The 18871-nt window shown below is 49.9% G+C and overlaps 1 protein-coding gene across 2 annotated transcripts in view; it reads right to left on the bottom strand.

Annotated features, from left to right (window-relative positions):
• LOC115180813 (stimulated by retinoic acid gene 8 protein homolog) overlaps window positions 1–10006 on the bottom strand; it is a 41907-nt gene extending 31901 nt beyond the window's left edge. The window contains exons 1-2 of one of the 2 annotated variants that reach the window (XM_029742967.1): window positions 9871–10006; window positions 9467–9645 (exon numbers count right to left, since the gene is read on the bottom strand). In XM_029742967.1, the coding sequence (XP_029598827.1) occupies window positions 9467–9640 (174 nt within the window). In that variant the 5' untranslated portion in view covers window positions 9641–9645; window positions 9871–10006. Of the gene's footprint in view, window positions 1–6630; window positions 6810–7034; window positions 7171–9466; window positions 9646–9870 lie in introns of those variants that run through there. The other variant, XM_029742966.1, reaches the window with a different exon arrangement.
• Between the last annotated feature and the right edge of the window lie 8865 nt (window positions 10007–18871).

The raw sequence follows: 18871 nt of genomic DNA, 5'->3' as shown, positions 1-18871 counted from the left end.
CCTGCACGGCCAGGTAGGTAGAGATCTACCTGCACGGCCAGGTAGGTAGAGATCTACCTGCACGGCCAGGTAGGTAGAGATCTACCTGCACGGCCAGGTAGGTAGAGATCTACCTGCACGGCCAGGTAGGTAGAGATCTACCTGCACGGCCAGGTAGGTAGAGATCTACCTGCACGGCCAGGTAGGTAGAGATCTACCTGCACGGCCAGGTAGGTAGAGATCTACCTGCACGGCCAGGTAGGTAGAGATCTACCTGCACGGCCAGGTAGGTGAAGATCTACCTGCACGGCAAGGTAGGTGGAGATCTACCTGCACGGCCAGGTAGGTGAAGATCTACCTGCACGGCCAGGTAGGTGAAGATCTACCTGCACGGCCAGGTAGGTGAAGATCTACCTGCACGGCCAGGTAGGTGAAGATCTACCTGCACGGCCAGGTAGGTGAAGATCTACCTGCACGGCCAGGTAGGTGAAGATCTACCTGCACGGCCAGGTAGGTGAAGATCTACCTGCACGGCCAGGTAGGTGGAGATCTACCTGCACGGCCAGGTAGGTGGAGATCTACCTGCACGGCCAGGTAGGTGGAGATCTACCTGCACGGCCAGGTAGGTGGAGATCTACCTGCAAGGCCAGGTAGGTGGAGATCTACCTGCACCGCCAGGTAGGTGAAGATCTACCTGCACCGCCAGGTAGGTGAATATATACCTGCACCGCCAGGTAGGTGAATATATACCTGCACCGCCAGGTAGGTGAATATCTACCTGCACGGCCAGGTAGGTGAAGATCTACCTGCACCGCCAGGTAGGTGAAGATGTTTTTGGAAACTAGAGAAAGTCGACAGTAAACAGTAACTTCGAATCAGCAAAGCATATGAGAATGTCAGAACAGTTCCCACAGCGGTGGCAGATCACCATGACTACAGTGGTAGCAGGGAAGACCGTGACAAGCGCTGAAAAAATCAAGGTGAGTGGCGTTTTACTCAAACTTTTAATCAGCTAACCTTGGCTTTAGTAGGGTGGTCAGTACTCCGCTAACCTTGGCTTTAGTAGGGTGGTCGGTACTCCGCTAACCTTGGCTTTAGTAGGGTGGTCGGTACTCCGCTAACCTTGGTTTTAGTAGGGTGGTCGGTACTCCGCTAACCTTGGCTTTAGTAGGGTGGTCGGTACTCCGCTAACCTTGGCTTTAGTAGGGTGGTCGGTACTCCGCTAACCTTGGCTTTAGTAGGGTGGTCGGTACTCCGCTAACCTTGGCTTTAGTAGGGTGGTCGGTACTCCGCTAACCTTGGCTTTAGTAGGGTGGTCGGTACTCCGCTAACCTTGGCTTTAGTAGGGTGGTCGGTACTCCTCTAACCTTGGCTTTAGTAGGGTGGTCGGTACTCTGTTCTCCCCAGTCTGTCTATGGAGAGAGCTGCTCAAAACACTGAGTGTAATTTGTCAGCTTTGCCGTTTTAAACTCTCTGTAAAACGTAATACGGATCACGAAAGAACAATCTTTCTGGATTAAAAAAAAATGGTAATGCTGTTTTAAAAGTACATATCGACCACAATACACTATTTTTACCTTCTCAGTTGTTTTTTTATCTCCCTTACGACCCTTTCAGAAAAAAGGTATTTTGAAGTCAACTTATGCAAAACAAAATATCGATCCTCAAATGGAAAGCGATTGATCAGCTTTGAATCTATTTGGGGGGGGGGGTTTTAGAGAGAGAGTGGGAATGGGAGGTGCATCTGGTGTTGATAGTAAACCCCAATCCTGATGGAGAGGTGTGTGTGGATTATGACGGAGCTGTTTGTTCAGGAAAATAAACTAAATTGAGCACTATAGATGTTTCTAATTGTTTTTGTATTATGTATTCTGCTTAAAATCCTCCTAAAACTGAGCACATATTACTTTGTATTGCTTTATATGAAATTAAAGTGAGAAAAAAAAAAAACATAACAAAATGTATCACAGAATTTCTGAAAAGCTGCCGCAAAATCAAGCATTTTTGTCAGCAGAAATCACACAAAAAATGGCGCAAAATCCTGGAGGGACCGACCAATGCACCAAGTCTGGAACCAACATTTTTTAAATTAAGAACAAATTCTTATTTACAATGACGACCTAACAGGGCAACAGTGGGTTAACTGTCTTGTTCAGAACGACAGATTTGTACCTTGTGTTAGGGTTGAACTGGCTATTTGTATGCATAACCTTTATAATAACCCGGGGAAGCTATGCTACAATATTAAGTATATAAACTACGGATAAATCAACTGTTGAAGAACTACAACCGGCAACAGGAAGTGCGTCACGAGGCTGGGACCAGCCTGCACGCCGACGATAGGAGGAGCAAGTTTAAACCAGGCTCCTCCTCCCTCTGACAGGCCAGCAGTGAGCAGGAACTATCTCTGTCAGAGTATATAAGAGAGAACAATAGGATGTGTCGTTCTCTTCTTCTGTCTGCCCTGCGAGGTGTCACAGAGAGACCGTATATACGAACGACATATTTACCACACACGTGTTTGCATTAATTCAAGTACAGCTAAATCAGAAGTTACTATGTGCTGACTATTTTGTTCTGATACCAGACACGAATAGACGCAACTTTAACACTTGTCAGCTCAGGGATTCGATCTAGCAACCTTTTAGTTACTGGCCCAATGCTCTAACACCTAGACTACCTGCTGGTTACTGGCCCAACGCTCTAACCACTAGACTACCTGCTGGTTACTGGCCCAACGCTCTAACCACTAGGCTACCTGCTGGTTACTGGCCCAACGCTCTAACCACTAGACTACCTGCTGGTTACTGGCCCAACGCTCTAACCACTAGGCTACCTGCTGGTTACTGGCCCAACGCTCTAACCACTAGGCTACCTGCTGGTTACTGGCCCAACGCTCTAACCACTAGACTACCTGCTGGTTACTGGCCCAACGCTCTAAACCACTAGGCTACCTGCTGGTTACTGGCCCAACGCTCTAACCACTAGACTACCTGCTGGTTACTGGCCCAACGCTCTAACACCTAGGCTACCTGCTGGTTACTGGCCCAACGCTCTAACCACTAGGCTACCTGCTGGTTACTGGCCCAACGCTCTAACCACTAGACTACCTGCTGGTTACTGGCCCAACGCTCTAACCACTAGGCTACCTGCTGGTTACTGGCCCAACGCTCTAACCACTAGGCTACCTGCTGGTTACTGGCCCAATGCTCTAACCACTAGGCTACCTGCTGGTTACTGGCCCAACGCTCTAACCACTAGACTACCTGCTGGTTACTGGCCCAACGCTCTAACCACTAGGCTACCTGCTGGTTACTGGCCCAACGCTCTAACCACTAGACTACCTGCTGGTTACTAGCCCAACGCTCTAACCACTAGGCTACCTGCTGGTTACTGGCCCAACGCTCTAACCACTAGGCTACCTGCTGGTTACTGGCCCAACGCTCTAACCACTAGGCTACCTGCTGGTTACTGGCCCAATGCTCTAACCACTAGACTACCTGCTGGTTACTGGCCCAACGCTCTAACACCTAGACTACCTGCTGCCCCATCATGACCCTGAACAGCTTTTAAATCTTACTAGCAACTGACTGAAATACGGAAAAATCAAAAAAAAGAATCTAAATTAGCTGTGTTTGAATTTGTTGATAAAATGCGGGACATGACTGCTTGGTTATGGGACGAGTGACAGAGGGCCAAAATGCGGGAAAAGTGTTCACCCTAAAATTCACTGTGAGTAGCCAGCTAGCCCCAAATCACACGCTCTACCCAGCAACAGTTAGCCCCAAATCACACTCTCTACCCAGCAACAGTTAGTTAGCTAGCCCCAAATCACACTCTCTACCCAGCAACAGTTAGCTAGCCCCAAATCACACCCTCTCTACCAAGCAACAGTTAGCTAGCCCCAAATCACCCTCTCTCTACCCAGCAACAGTTAGTTAGCTAGCCCCAAATCACACTCTCTACCCAGCAACAGTTAGCTAGCCCCAAATCACACTCTCTCTACTCAGCAACAGTTAGCTAGCCCCAAATCACCCTCTCTCTACTCAGCAACAGTTAGCTAGCTAGCCCCAAATCACTCTCTCTACCCAGCAACAGTTAGTTAGCTAGCCCCAAATCACACTCTCTCAACCCAGCAACAGTTAGTTAGCTAGCCCCAAATCACACCCTCTCTACCCAGCAACAGTTAGTTAGCTAGCCCCAAATCACACTCTCTCTACTCAGCAACAGTAGTTAGCTAGCCCCAAATCACACTCTCTAACCAGCAACAGTTAGCCCCAAATCACACTCTCTACCCAGCAACAGTTAGCCCCAAATCACACTCTCTACCCAGCAACAGTTAGTTAGCTAGCCCCAAATCACACTCTCTACCCAGCAACAGTTAGCTAGCCCCAAATCACACTCTCTACCCAGCAACAGTTAGCTAGCCCCAAATCACACTCTCTCTACTCAGCAACAGTTAGCTAGCCCCAAATCACCCTCTCTCTACTCAGCAACAGTTAGCTAGCTAGCCCCAAATCACTCTCTCTACCCAGCAACAGTTAGCTAGCTAGCCCCAAATCACTCTCTCTACCCAGCAACAGTTAGTTAGCTAGCCCCAAATCACACTCTCTCAACCCAGCAACAGTTAGTTAGCTAGCCCCAAATCACACTCTCTCTACCCAGCAACAGTTAGTTAGCTAGCCCCAAATCACACTCTCTCTACTCAGCAACAGTAGTTAGCTAGCCCCAAATCACACTCTCTAACCAGCAACAGTTAGCCCCAAATCACACTCTCTACCCAGCAACAGTTAGCCCCAAATCAATCTCTCTACCCAGCAACAGTTACTAGCCTGAAATCACTCTCTCCACCCAGCAACAGTTAGCTAGCCCCAAATCACACTCTCTTCCCAGCAACAGTTAGTTAGCTAGCCCCAAATCACACTCTCTCTACCCAGCAACAGTTAGCCCCAAATCACACACTCTCTACCCAGCAACAGTTAGCTAGCTCCAAATCACACTCTTCCCAGCAACAGTTAGCCCCAAATCACACCCTCTCTACCCAGCAACAGTTAGCTAGCCCCAAATCACACCCTCTCTGCCCAGCAACAGTTAGTTAGCTAGCCCCAAATAACACTCTCTACACAGCAAGTTAGTTAGCTAGCCCCAAATCACACTCTCTCTACCCAGCAACAGTAGTTAGCTAGCCCCAAATCACACCCTCTCTACCCAGCAACAGTTAGTTAGCTAGCCCGAAATCACACTCTCTCTACCCAGCAACAGTTAGCTAGCTAGCCCCAAATCACACCCTCTCTACCCAGCAACAGTTAGTTAGCTAGCCCCAAATCACACCCTCTCTACCCAGCAACAGTTAGTTAGCTAGCCCCAAATCACACCCTCTCTACCCAGCAACAGTTAGTTAGCTAGCCCCAAATCACACCCTCTCTACCCAGCAACAGTTAGTTAGCTAGCCCCAAATCACACCCTCTCTACCCAGCAACAGTTAGTTAGCTAGCCCCAAATCACTCTCTCTACCCAGCAACAGTTAGTTAGCTAGCCCCAAATCACACTCTCTACCCAGAAACAGTTAGTTAGCTAGCCCCAAATCACACTCTCTCTACCCAGCAACAGTTAGTTAGTTAGCCCCAAATCACGCTCTCTCTACCCAGCAACAGTTAGTTAGCTAGCTCCAAATCACACTCTCTACCCAGCAACAGTTAGCTAGCCCCAAATCAAACTCTCTCTACCCAGCAACAGTTAGCCCCAAATCACACCCTCTCTACCCAGCAACAGTTAGTTAGCTAGCCCCAAATCACACTCTCTCCACCCAGCAACAATTAGTTAGCTAGCCCCAAATCACACCCTCTCTACCCAGCAACAGTTAGTTAGCTAGCCCCAAATCACACTCTCTACCCAGCAACAGTTAGTTAGCTAGCCCCAAATCACACTCTCTCTACCCAGCAACAGTTAGTTAGCTAGCCCCAAATCACACTCTCTCTACCCAGCAACAGTTAGTTAGCTAGCCCCAAATCACACTCTCTCTACCCAGCAACAGTTAGTTAGCTAGCCCCAAATAACACTCTCTACACAGCAACAGTTAGTTAGCTAGCCCCAAATCACACCCTCTCTACCCAGCAACAGTTAGCTAGCCCCAAATCACACCCTCTCTACCCAGCAACAGTTAGTTAGCTAGCCCCAAATCACACCCTCTCTACCCAGCAACAGTTAGTTAGCTAGCCCCAAATCACACCCTCTCCACCCAGCAACAGTAGTTAGCTAGCCCCAAATCACACTCTCTCTACCCAGCAACAGTTAGCTAGCCCCAAATCACACTCTCCACCCAGCAACAGTAGTTAGCTAGCCCCAAATCACACTCTCTCTACCCAGCAACAGTTAGCTAGCCCCAAATCACACCCTCTCTACCCAGCAACAGTTAGTTAGCTAGCCCCAAATAACACTCTCTACACAGCAACAGTTAGTTAGCTAGCCCCAAATCACACCCTCTCTACCCAGCAACAGTTAGCCCCAAATAACACCCTCTCTACCCAGCAACAGTTAGTTAGCTAACTAGTTGCTCCATAGTAACTGACCAAAAATGTTTTGACACCAGTAGCTACACATGAAGGAGAGGACAGGATGATAGTTCAGATTGTTAGCCATGTAGTTAGCTACCTTAGCAGGCATCTTGTTGGATGTGGGACAGACGACGGTTTTGAGCGTCTCGAACAGGGTGGCTAGGTTGGCTCGGTGTCGGGCCTGCAGAGCCCGTCTCCTCTCCTTCTGGTGCTCCTCGGTGTCCCGCTTCCTCCGGAGCCCGGACGGACCCGCACAACCTCGACTGGACATCCTGACTGACGGTAAAATGCGACACCACACTGGTTAATCGAGTTGTTTCTCTTCCCGTTGTTAGGGTTATATATCGATCGGGAGGGGGGAAAACAAGATGGCGACCTAGCACTGATGGCTAACGTTCACGTTAGATGCTAATGGTTAGCTAGCTAACGTTTTAGCTACTTGATTAAGTTAGTATAGATTTCGAAAATATAGCCAAAGACCTTAATATGTTGCTTCCTTACCTTTGAAATCTTTTATAAATATATGTTAGAAAACTGTCCACGTTTTCTGTTAATTGTTATGGCAAATTAACAGAAAGGTAGCAGCAGTATGGAGATACAGTAGGTAGCAGCAGTATGGAGATACAGTAGGTAGCAGCAGTATGGAGATGCAGTATGGAGATACAGTAGGTAGCAGCGGTATGGAGATACAGTAGGTAGCAGCAGTATGGAGATACAGTAGGTAGCAGCAGTATGGAGATACAGTAGGTAGCAGCGGTATGGAGATACAGTAGGTAGCAGCAGTATGGAGATAGGCAGCGGTATGGAGATACAGTAGTAGCAGCAGGTATGGAGATACAGTAGGTAGCAGCGGTATGGAGATACAGTAGGTAGCAGCGGTATGGAGATACAGTAGGTAGCAGCGGTATGGAGATACAGTAGGTAGCAGCGGTATGGAGATACAGTAGGTAGCAGCGGTATGGAGATACAGTAGGTAGCAGCGGTATGGAGATACAGTAGGTAGCAGCGGTATGGAGATACAGTAGGTAGCAGCGGTATGGAGATACAGTAGGTAGCAGCAGTATGGAGATACAGTAGGTAGCAGCGGTATGGAGATACAGTAGGTAGCAGCAGTATGGAGATACAGTAGGTAGCAGCGGTATGGAGATACAGTAGGTAGCAGCGGTATGGAGATACAGTAGGTAGCAGCAGTATGGAGATACAGTAGGTAGCAGCAGTAGGTAGCAGCGGTAGGGTAGAAGCGGTAGGTAGTAGCAGCAGTAGGTAGCAGCAGCAGTAGGGTAGAAGCAGTAGTAGTTAGCAGCGGTAGTTAGCAGTAGTAGGTAGCAGCGGTAGTAGTTAGCAGCGGTAGTTAGCAGTAGTAGGTAGCAGCGGTAGGTAGCAGCAGCAGTAGGTAGCAGCAGTAGGTAGCAGCAGCAGTAGGGTAGAAGCAGTAGTAGTTAGCAGCGGTAGTTAGCAGTAGTAGGTAGCAGCGGTAGTAGTTAGCAGCGGTAGTTAGCAGTAGTAGGTAGCAGCAGTAGTAGTTAGCAGCAGTAGGTAGCAGCAGTAGGGTAGCAGCAGTAGTAGTTAGCAGTAGTAGTTAGCAGCAGTAGGTAGCAGCAGTAGTAGTTAGCAGCGATAGGTAGCAGCAGCAGGTAGCAGCGGCAGGTAGCAGCGGTAGAGTAGCAGCGGTAGGGTAGCAGCGGCAGGTAGCAGCGGTAGAGTAGCAGCGGCAGGTAGAAGAGGCAGGTAGAAGCGGTAGGGTAGCAGCGGTAGGTAGCAGCAGTAGGTAGCAGCAGCAGTAGGTAGCAGCAGTAGGGTAGAAGCAGTAGTAGTTAGCAGCGGTAGTTAGCAGTAGTAGGTAGCAGCGGTAGTAGTTAGCAGCGGTAGTTAGCAGTAGTAGGTAGCAGCAGTAGTAGTTAGCAGCAGTAGGTAGCAGCAGTAGGGTAGCAGCAGTAGTAGTTAGCAGCAGTAGTTAGCAGTAGTAGTTAGCAGCAGTAGGTAGCAGCAGTAGTAGTTAGCATTGATAGGTAGCAGCAGCAGGTAGCAGCGGCAGGTAGCAGCGGTAGAGTAGCAGCGGTAGGGTAGCAGCGGTAGAGTAGCAGCGGCAGGTAGAAGAGGCAGGTAGAAGCGGTAGGGTAGCAGCGGTAGGTAGCAGCAGTAGGTAGCAGCAGCAGTAGGTAGCAGCAGTAGGGTAGAAGCAGTAGTAGTTAGCAGCGGTAGTTAGCAGTAGTAGGTAGCAGCGGTAGTAGTTAGCAGCGGTAGTTAGCAGTAGTAGGTAGCAGCAGTAGTAGTTAGCAGCAGTAGGGTAGCAGCAGTAGGTAGCAGCAGCAGTAGGTAGCAGCAGTAGGGTAGGAGCAGTAGTAGTTAGCAGCGGTAGTTAGCAGTAGTAGGTAGCAGCGGTAGTAGTTAGCAGCGGTAGTTAGCAGTACTAGGTAGCAGCGGTAGTAGTTAGCAGCGGTAGTTAGCAGTAGTAGGTAGCAGCAGTAGTAGTTAGCAGCGGTAGGTAGCAGCGGCAGGTAGCAGTGGTAGGGTAGCAGCGGTAGAGTAGCAGCGGAAGGGAAGCAGCGGTAGGTAGCAGCGGTAGAGTAGCAGTGGTAGGGTAGAGCGGCAGGTAGCAGCGGCAGATAGCAGCGACAGGTAGAAGCAGCAGGTAGCAGCGACAGGCAGAAGCGGCAGGTAGCAGCGGCAGATAGCAGCGGCAGGTAGAAGCGGTAGATAGCAGCGGTAGGGTAGCAGCGGCAGGTAGAAGTGGTAGGGTAGCAGCAGCGGTAGGTAGCAGCGGTAGGTAGCAGCAACAGTTAGCCCCAAATAACACCCTCTCTACCCAGCAACAGTTAGTTAGCTAACTAGTTGCTCCATAGTAACTGACCAAAAATGTTTTGACACCAGTAGCTACACATGAAGGAGAGGACAGGATGATAGTTCAGATTGTTAGCCATGTAGTTAGCTACCTTAGCAGGCATCTTGTTGGATGTGGGACAGACGACGGTTTTGAGCGTCTCGAACAGGGTGGCTAGGTTGGCTCGGTGTCGGGCCTGCAGAGCCCGTCTCCTCTCCTTCTGGTGCTCCTCGGTGTCCCGCTTCCTCCGGAGCCCGGACGGACCCGCACAACCTCGACTGGACATCCTGACTGACGGTAAAATGCGACACCACACTGGTTAATCGAGTTGTTTCTCTTCCCGTTGTTAGGGTTATATATCGATCGGGAGGGGGGAAAACAAGATGGCGACCTAGCACTGATGGCTAACGTTCACGTTAGATGCTAATGGTTAGCTAGCTAACGTTTTAGCTACTTGATTAAGTTAGTATAGATTTCGAAAATATAGCCAAAGACCTTAATATGTTGCTTCCTTACCTTTGAAATCTTTTATAAATATATGTTAGAAAACTGTCCACGTTTTCTGTTAATTGTTATGGCAAATTAACAGAAAGGTAGCAGCAGTATGGAGATACAGTAGGTAGCAGCAGTATGGAGATACAGTAGGTAGCAGCAGTATGGAGATGCAGTATGGAGATACAGTAGGTAGCAGCGGTATGGAGATACAGTAGGTAGCAGCAGTATGGAGATACAGTAGGTAGCAGCAGTATGGAGATACAGTAGGTAGCAGCGGTATGGAGATACAGTAGGTAGCAGCAGTATGGAGATACAGTAGGTAGCAGCGGTATGGAGATACAGTAGGTAGCAGCGGTATGGAGATACAGTAGGTAGCAGCGGTATGGAGATACAGTAGGTAGCAGCGGTATGGAGATACAGTAGGTAGCAGCGGTATGGAGATACAGTAGGTAGCAGCGGTATGGAGATACAGTAGGTAGCAGCGGTATGGAGATACAGTAGGTAGCAGCGGTATGGAGATACAGTAGGTAGCAGCAGTATGGAGATACAGTAGGTAGCAGCGGTATGGAGATACAGTAGGTAGCAGCAGTATGGAGATACAGTAGGTAGCAGCGGTATGGAGATACAGTAGGTAGCAGCGGTATGGAGATACAGTAGGTAGCAGCAGTATGGAGATACAGTAGGTAGCAGCAGTAGGTAGCAGCGGTAGGGTAGAAGCGGTAGGTAGTAGCAGCAGTAGGTAGCAGCAGCAGTAGGGTAGAAGCAGTAGTAGTTAGCAGCGGTAGTTAGCAGTAGTAGGTAGCAGCGGTAGTAGTTAGCAGCGGTAGTTAGCAGTAGTAGGTAGCAGCGGTAGGTAGCAGCAGCAGTAGGTAGCAGCAGTAGGTAGCAGCAGCAGTAGGGTAGAAGCAGTAGTAGTTAGCAGCGGTAGTTAGCAGTAGTAGGTAGCAGCGGTAGTAGTTAGCAGCGGTAGTTAGCAGTAGTAGGTAGCAGCAGTAGTAGTTAGCAGCAGTAGGTAGCAGCAGTAGGGTAGCAGCAGTAGTAGTTAGCAGTAGTAGTTAGCAGCAGTAGGTAGCAGCAGTAGTAGTTAGCAGCGATAGGTAGCAGCAGCAGGTAGCAGCGGCAGGTAGCAGCGGTAGAGTAGCAGCGGTAGGGTAGCAGCGGCAGGTAGCAGCGGTAGAGTAGCAGCGGCAGGTAGAAGAGGCAGGTAGAAGCGGTAGGGTAGCAGCGGTAGGTAGCAGCAGTAGGTAGCAGCAGCAGTAGGTAGCAGCAGTAGGGTAGAAGCAGTAGTAGTTAGCAGCGGTAGTTAGCAGTAGTAGGTAGCAGCGGTAGTAGTTAGCAGCGGTAGTTAGCAGTAGTAGGTAGCAGCAGTAGTAGTTAGCAGCAGTAGGTAGCAGCAGTAGGGTAGCAGCAGTAGTAGTTAGCAGCAGTAGTTAGCAGTAGTAGTTAGCAGCAGTAGGTAGCAGCAGTAGTAGTTAGCATTGATAGGTAGCAGCAGCAGGTAGCAGCGGCAGGTAGCAGCGGTAGAGTAGCAGCGGTAGGGTAGCAGCGGTAGAGTAGCAGCGGCAGGTAGAAGAGGCAGGTAGAAGCGGTAGGGTAGCAGCGGTAGGTAGCAGCAGTAGGTAGCAGCAGCAGTAGGTAGCAGCAGTAGGGTAGAAGCAGTAGTAGTTAGCAGCGGTAGTTAGCAGTAGTAGGTAGCAGCGGTAGTAGTTAGCAGCGGTAGTTAGCAGTAGTAGGTAGCAGCAGTAGTAGTTAGCAGCAGTAGGGTAGCAGCAGTAGGTAGCAGCAGCAGTAGGTAGCAGCAGTAGGGTAGGAGCAGTAGTAGTTAGCAGCGGTAGTTAGCAGTAGTAGGTAGCAGCGGTAGTAGTTAGCAGCGGTAGTTAGCAGTACTAGGTAGCAGCGGTAGTAGTTAGCAGCGGTAGTTAGCAGTAGTAGGTAGCAGCAGTAGTAGTTAGCAGCGGTAGGTAGCAGCGGCAGGTAGCAGTGGTAGGGTAGCAGCGGTAGAGTAGCAGCGGAAGGGAAGCAGCGGTAGGTAGCAGCGGTAGAGTAGCAGTGGTAGGGTAGAGCGGCAGGTAGCAGCGGCAGATAGCAGCGACAGGTAGAAGCAGCAGGTAGCAGCGACAGGCAGAAGCGGCAGGTAGCAGCGGCAGATAGCAGCGGCAGGTAGAAGCGGTAGATAGCAGCGGTAGGGTAGCAGCGGCAGGTAGAAGTGGTAGGGTAGCAGCAGCGGTAGGTAGCAGCGGTAGGTAGCAGCGGTAGGTAGCAGCGGCAGGTAGAAGCGGTAGGTAGCAGTGGTAGGGTAGCAGTGGTAGGGTAGCAGCGGCAGGTAGAAGTGGTAGGGTAGCAGCAGCAGTAGGTAGCAGCAGTAGGTAGCAGCAGCAGTAGGTAGCAGCGGCAGGTAGCAGCGGCAGGTAGAAGCGGTAGATAGCAGCGGTAGGGTAGCAGCGGCAGGTAGAAGTGGTAGGGTAGCAGCAGCGGTAGGTAGCAGCGGCAGGTAGAAGCGGTAGGTAGCAGTGGTAGGGTAGCAGCGGTAGGGTAGCAGCGGCAGGTAGAAGCGGTAGGTAGCAGCAGTAGGTAGCAACGGTAGGTAGCAGCAGCAGTAGGTAGCAGCAGCAGTAGGTAGCAGCAGTAGGGTAGAAGCAGTAGTAGTTAGCAGCGGTAGTTAGCAGTAGTAGGTAGCAGCGGTAGTAGTTAGCAGCGGTAGTTAGCAGTAGTAGGTAGCAGCAGTAGTAGTTAGCAGCAGTAGGTAGCAGCAGTAGGGTAGCAGCAGTAGTAGTTAGCAGCGGTAGTTAGCAGTAGTAGGTAGCAGCGGTAGTAGTTAGCAGCGGTAGTTAGCAGTAGTAGGTAGCAGCGGTAGTAGTTAGCAGCGGTAGTTAGCAGTAGTAGGTAGCAGCAGTAGTAGTTAGCAGTGGTAGGGTAGCAGGGGTAGGGTAGCAGCGGCAGGTAGCAGCGGTAGAGTAGCAGTGGTAGGTTAGCAGCGGCAGTAGGTAGCAGCGGCAGGTAGCAGCGGCAGGTAGCAGCGGTAGAGTAGCAGCGGTAGGGTAGCAGCGGCAGTAGGTAGCAGCGATAGGGTAGCAGCGATACGGTAGCAGAAGTAGGTAGCAGCGGCAGGTAGCAGCGGTAGGGTAGCAGCGGTAGAGTAGCAGCGGTAGAGTAGCAGCAGTAGGTAGCAGTGGTAGGGTAGCAGCGGTAGGGTAGCAGCGGCAGGTAGCAGCGGAAGAGTAGCAGCGGTAGGGTAGCAGCAGTAGAGTAGCAGTGGTAGGGTAGCAGCGGCAGGTAGCAGCGGCAGGTAGCAGCGGTAGGGTAGCAGAGGTAGGTTGCAGAGGTAGGTAGCAGAGGTAGGTAGCAGCAGTAGGTAGCAGCAGCAGTAGGTAGCAGCAGTAGGGTAGAAGCAGTAGTAGTTAGCAGCGGTAGTTAGCAGTAGTAGGTAGCAGCGGTAGTAGTTAGCAGCGGTAGTTAGCAGTAGTAGGTAGCAGCAGTAGTAGTTAGCAGCAGTAGGGTAGCAGAAGTAGGTAGCAGCAGTAGGGTAGCAGCAGTAGTAGTTAGCAGCGGTAGTTAGCAGAAGTAGGTAGCAGCGGTAGTAGTTAGCAGCGGTAGTTAGCAGTAGTAGGTAGCAGCGGTAGTAGTTAGCAGCGGTAGTTAGCAGTAGTAGGTAGCAGCGGTAGTTAGCAGTAGTAGGTAGCAGCAGTAGTAGTTAGCTGCGGTAGGGTAGCAGCAGTAGTAGTTAGCAGCGGTAAGGTAGCAGCGGTAAGGTAGCAGCGGCAGGTAGCAGCCGCAGGTAGCAGCGGTAGAGTAGCAGCGGTAGGGTAGCAGCGGCAGTAGGTAGCAGCGATAGGGTAGCAGCGATACGGTAGCAGAAGTAGGTAGCAGCGGCAGGTAGCAGCGGTAGGGTAGCAGCGGTAGAGTAGCAGCGGTAGAGTAGCAGCGGTAGGTAGCAGTGGTAGGGTAGCAGTGGTAGGTAGCAGCGGTAGAGTAGTAGCGGCAGGTAGCAGCGACAGGTAGGAGCGGTAGTGTAGCAGGAGTAGGGTAGCAGCAGTAGGTAGCAGCAGTAGGTAGCAGCGGTAGGGTAGCAGCGGTAGGTAGCAGTGGTAGGGTAGCAGCGGTGGGTAGCAGCGGTGGGTAGCAGTGGTAGGGTAGAAGCGGCAGGTAGCAGCGACAGGTAGCAGAGGTAGGTAGCAGCAGTAGGGTAGCAGCAGTAGGTAGCAGCAGTAGGTAGCAGCAGTTGGGTAGCAGCGGTAGGTAGCAGCAGTAGGTAGTAGCGGCAGGTAGCAGCGGTAGGTAGCAGCAGTAGGTAGCAGCAGTAGGGTAGCAGCGGTAGGTAGCAGCGGTAGGTAGCAGCGGTAGGTAGCAGCAATAGGTAGCAGCAGTAGGGTAGCAGAGGTGGGTAGCAGCGGTAGAGAGCAGCAGTAGGGTAGAAGAAGTAGGTAGCAACAGTAGGTAGCAGCAGTAGGGTAGCAGGAGTAGGGTAGCAGCAGTAGGTAGCAGCGGTAGGGTAGCAGAGGTAGGTAGCAACGGTAGGTAGAAGCAGTAGGTAGCAGCAGTAGGGTAGCAGGGGTAGGTAACAGCGGTAGGGTAGCAGCGGCAGTAGGTAGCAGCGGTAGGTAGCAGCAGTAGGTAGTAGCGGCAGGTAGCAGCGGTAGGTAGCAGCAGTAGGTAGCAGCAGTAGGGTAGCAGCGGTAGGTAGCAGCGGTAGGTAGCAGCGGTAGGTAGCAGCAATAGGTAGCAGCAGTAGGGTAGCAGAGGTGGGTAGCAGCGGTAGAGAGCAGCAGTAGGGTAGAAGAAGTAGGTAGCAACAGTAGGTAGCAGCAGTAGGGTAGCAGGAGTAGGGTAGCAGCAGTAGGTAGCAGCGGTAGGGTAGCAGAGGTAGGTAGCAACGGTAGGTAGAAGCAGTAGGTAGCAGCAGTAGGGTAGCAGGGGTAGGTAACAGCGGTAGGGTAGCAGCGGCAGTAGGTAGCAGCGGTAGGTAGCAGCAGTAGGTAGCAGTGATAGGGTAGCAGAGATAGGGTAGCAGAGATAGGGTAGAAGGGATAGGGTAGCAGTGGTAGGGTAGCAGAGATAGGGTAGAAGTGATAGGGTAGCAGTGGTAGGGTAGCAGTGGTAGGGTAGAAGTGATAGGGTAGCAGCGGTCAGTAAGTTGTCGTGTTGTCGGTCTTCTTTAATAAAGATTGGAAACAACTCCGTCAGGTGGATCATTTAGCTAGCTAGCGACATTGTTTGTGATATCGAAAAGTCACACTTTTATTTAAAACGGTAAAAAAAAAAAAAAAAATGGTGTTTGGTCATATACTGATCCACCGTATTTACTTACCGGTATTTTAAAAGTGGTTGATATCCAGTCAGGAAGGAGAGAGGAACTTTATTCTGCCCAGCCTGAGCACTGCCCACGTTATGTCTTTTACAATTATATCTACATCAAATGCCTTGACTAATTTTCAGAGTTAATATTATGGAATCAGCCTACACTTTTTACCATAAATTAACTATCGTTTTTGTATTATCACCAAGGCTCTAGTCCCTTTACTATAAGGCTGATAATAAAGACTGTTTTACCAAGGCCCTAGTCACTTTACTATAAGGCTGATAATAAAGACTGTTTTACCAAGGCCCTAGTCACTTTACTATAAGGCTGATAATAAAGACTGTTTTACCAAGGCCCTAGTCACTTTACTATAAGGCTGATAATAAAGACTGTTTTACCAAGGCTCTAGTCACTTTACTATAAGGCTTATAATAAAGACTGTTTTACCAAGGCCCTAGTCCCTTTACTATAAGGCTGATAATAAAGACTGTTTTACCAAGGCCCTAGTCCCTTTACTATAAGGCTGATAATAAAGACTGTTTTACCAAGGCCCTAGTCCCTTTACTATAAAACAGTCTTTATTAGTATTTATGCTGCAGTAGTTTATGTGTCAGGGGGCTAGGGTCAGTCTGTTATATCTGGAGTATTTCTCCTGTCTTATCCGGTGTCCTGTGTGAATTTAAGTATGTTCCCTCTAATTCTCTCTTTCTCCCTCTCCCTCCCTCCCCTCCCGGAGGACCTGAGCCCTAGGACCATGCCTCAGGACTACCTGGCCTGATGACTCCTTGCTGTCCCCAGTCCACCTGGCCGAGCTGCTGCTCCAGTTTCAACTGTTCTGCCTGCGGCTATGGAACCCTGACCTATTCACCGGACGTGCTACCTGTCCCAGACCTGCTGTTTTCAACTCTCTAGAGACAGCAGGAGCGGTAGAGATACTCTCAATGATCGGCTATGAAAAGCCAACTGACATTTACTCCTGAGGTGCTGACTCGTTGCACCCTCGACAAACACTGTGATTATTATTTGACCCTGCTGGTCATTTATGAACATTTGAACATCTTGGCCATGTTCTGTTATAATCTCCACCCGGCACAGCCAGAAGAGGACTGGCCACCCCTCATAGCCTGGTTCCTCTCTAGGTTTCTTCCTAGGTTTTGGCCTTTCTAGGAAGTTTTTCATAGCCACCCCTCATAGCCTGGTTCCTCTCTAAGTTTCTTCCTAGGTTTTGGCCTTTCTAGGGAGTTTTTCCTAGCCACGGTGCTTCTACACCTGCATTGTTTGCTGTTTCGGGTTTTAGGCTGGGTTTCTGTACAGCACTTTGAGATATCAGCTGATGTAAGAAGGGCTTTATAAATACATTTGATTTGATATAAGGCTTATGATAAAGACTGTTTTACCAAGGCCCTAGTCACTTTACTATAAGGCTTATAATAAAGACTGTTTTACCAAGGCCCTAGTCACTTTACTATAAGGCTTATAATAAAGACTGCTTCGAATGATAAAAGCAGACAGTTTTGAATTCTCCATTGAGATTCCATTGATTTAGTATGGCGGTGCGATAGTGTTTGGTTGGTCGTCTTCTTCTTTCCGTGCTGTTCATATGAAACGGTGGTAAATGTCGCCACCCAGAGGCAGCTGAGACACATGTCATTTATAATGTCAATGGCCTTATCTCAATTAGATTTTCTCCTGCATCCTCTCGCTCCTGCATCCTCTCTCTCCTCCATCCTCTCGCTCCTGCATCCTCTCTCTCCTCCATCCTCTCTCCTCCATCCTCTCTCCGGGGACGGGGAGAGAGGACAGGACGGAGGAGAGGGGACGGGGGAGAGAGGACAGGACAGGACGGAGGAGAGGGGACGGGGGAGAGAGGACAGGACGGAGGGTGGGGGCAGAGGAGAGGGGACGGGGGAGAGAGGACAGGACGGAGGAGAGGGGACGGGGGAGAGAGGACAGGACAGGACGGAGGAGAGGGGACGGGGGAGAAAGGACAGGACAGGACGGAGGAGAGGGGACGGGGGAGAAAGGACAGGACGGAGGAGAGGGGACGGGGGAGAAAGGACAGGACAGGACGGAGGAGAGGGGACGGGGAGAGAGGACAGGACGGAGGGGACGGGGGAGAGAAGACAGGACGGACGGAGGGAGGGGGGGACAGAGGAGAGGGGACTGGACGGAGGAGGGTGGGCGTAGGAGAAGGGACGGGGGACGGACTTTTTCCCAAATGAGAAAAGGCCAATGTCCATGTAGCAACATTCAACCAACAACAAAACAACCACATCTTGTTTTCAGTTTATTCCACAACTCTTATGATCTTCTGAAGATATCAACAATTAAACAAATATAATTTTCCAATAAAAACAACAATGTAACATTTTAAAGGGACGAGGTTTAAACTGAAACACTTAAACCAGTTAAACATACAGAGAAACACAACTTTTGGCTTCAAACCAATTTGGCAGCTTTGTTTTAGGAGGAACATTTCAACAAAGGTACTGGATGGATGATGATCAAGTTTTTATCCCAAATGGCACCCTATTCCCTATATAGTGCACTACTTTTGACCAGAGCCCTACTGGTCAAAGTAAATCCCAGTGCACTACATAGGGAATAGGGTGCCTTTAGGGATGTATGGTAACGGAGGCCTCTCCACACACAGACATGACGTTAATCCACTCTCACAGACACACACAGAGAGACACTATACTTTACTAACGGATTGGGACAGGACGGCTGGCTGAATACTTTAATAACAGATTGGGACAGGACGGCTGGCAGAATACTCTACTAACGGACTGGGACAGGACGGCTGGCTGAATACTCTACTAACGGACTGGGACAGGACGGCTGGCTGAATACTCTACTAACGGATTGGGACAGGACGGCTGGCTGAATACTCTACTAACGGATTGGGACAGGACGGCTGGCTGAATACTCTACTAACGGATTGGGACAGGACGGCTGGCTGAATACTTTACTAACGGATTGGGACAGGACGGCTGGCTGAATACTTTACTAACGGACTGGGACAGGACGGCTGGCTGAATACTTTACTAACGGACTGGGACAGGATGGCTGGCTGAATACTTTACTAACAGATTGGGACAGGACGACTGGCTGAATACTTTACTAACGGATTGGGACAGGACGGCTGGCTGAATACTCTACTAACGATTGGGACAGGACGACTGGCTGAATACTCTACTAACGGATTGGGACAGGAAGGCTGGCAGAATACTAACAGATTGGGACAGGACGGCTGGCAGAATACTAACAGATTGGGACAGGACTGCTGGCTGAATACGGACTATGGACTATAATCTGACTGAGGTACAGTATGGACTATAATCTGACTGAGGTACAGTATGGACTATAATCTGACTGGGGTACAGTAGGGAGAGATACGGACTATAATCTGACTGAGGTACAGTAGGGAGAGATATGGACTATAATCTGACTGAGGTACAGTATGGAGTGATATGGACTATAATCTGACTGGGGTACAGTATGGAGAGATATGGACTATAATCTGACTGGGGTACAGTATGGACTATAATCTGACTGAGGTACAGTATGGACTGTAATCTGACTGGGGTACAGTATGGAGTGATATGGACTATAATCTGACTGAGGTACAGTATGGACTGTAATCTGACTGGGGTACAGTATGGACTGTAATCTGACTGAGGGTATGGAGTGATATGGACTATAATCTGACTGAGGTACAGTATG

The sequence above is a fragment of the Salmo trutta genome, unplaced genomic scaffold, assembly GCF_901001165.1.
Source record: "Salmo trutta unplaced genomic scaffold, fSalTru1.1, whole genome shotgun sequence".
Lineage (NCBI taxonomy): Eukaryota > Metazoa > Chordata > Actinopteri > Salmoniformes > Salmonidae > Salmo > Salmo trutta.
The sequence above is the reverse complement of the archived record's forward strand: the minus strand, read 5'-3'. Positions and strand labels throughout refer to the sequence as shown.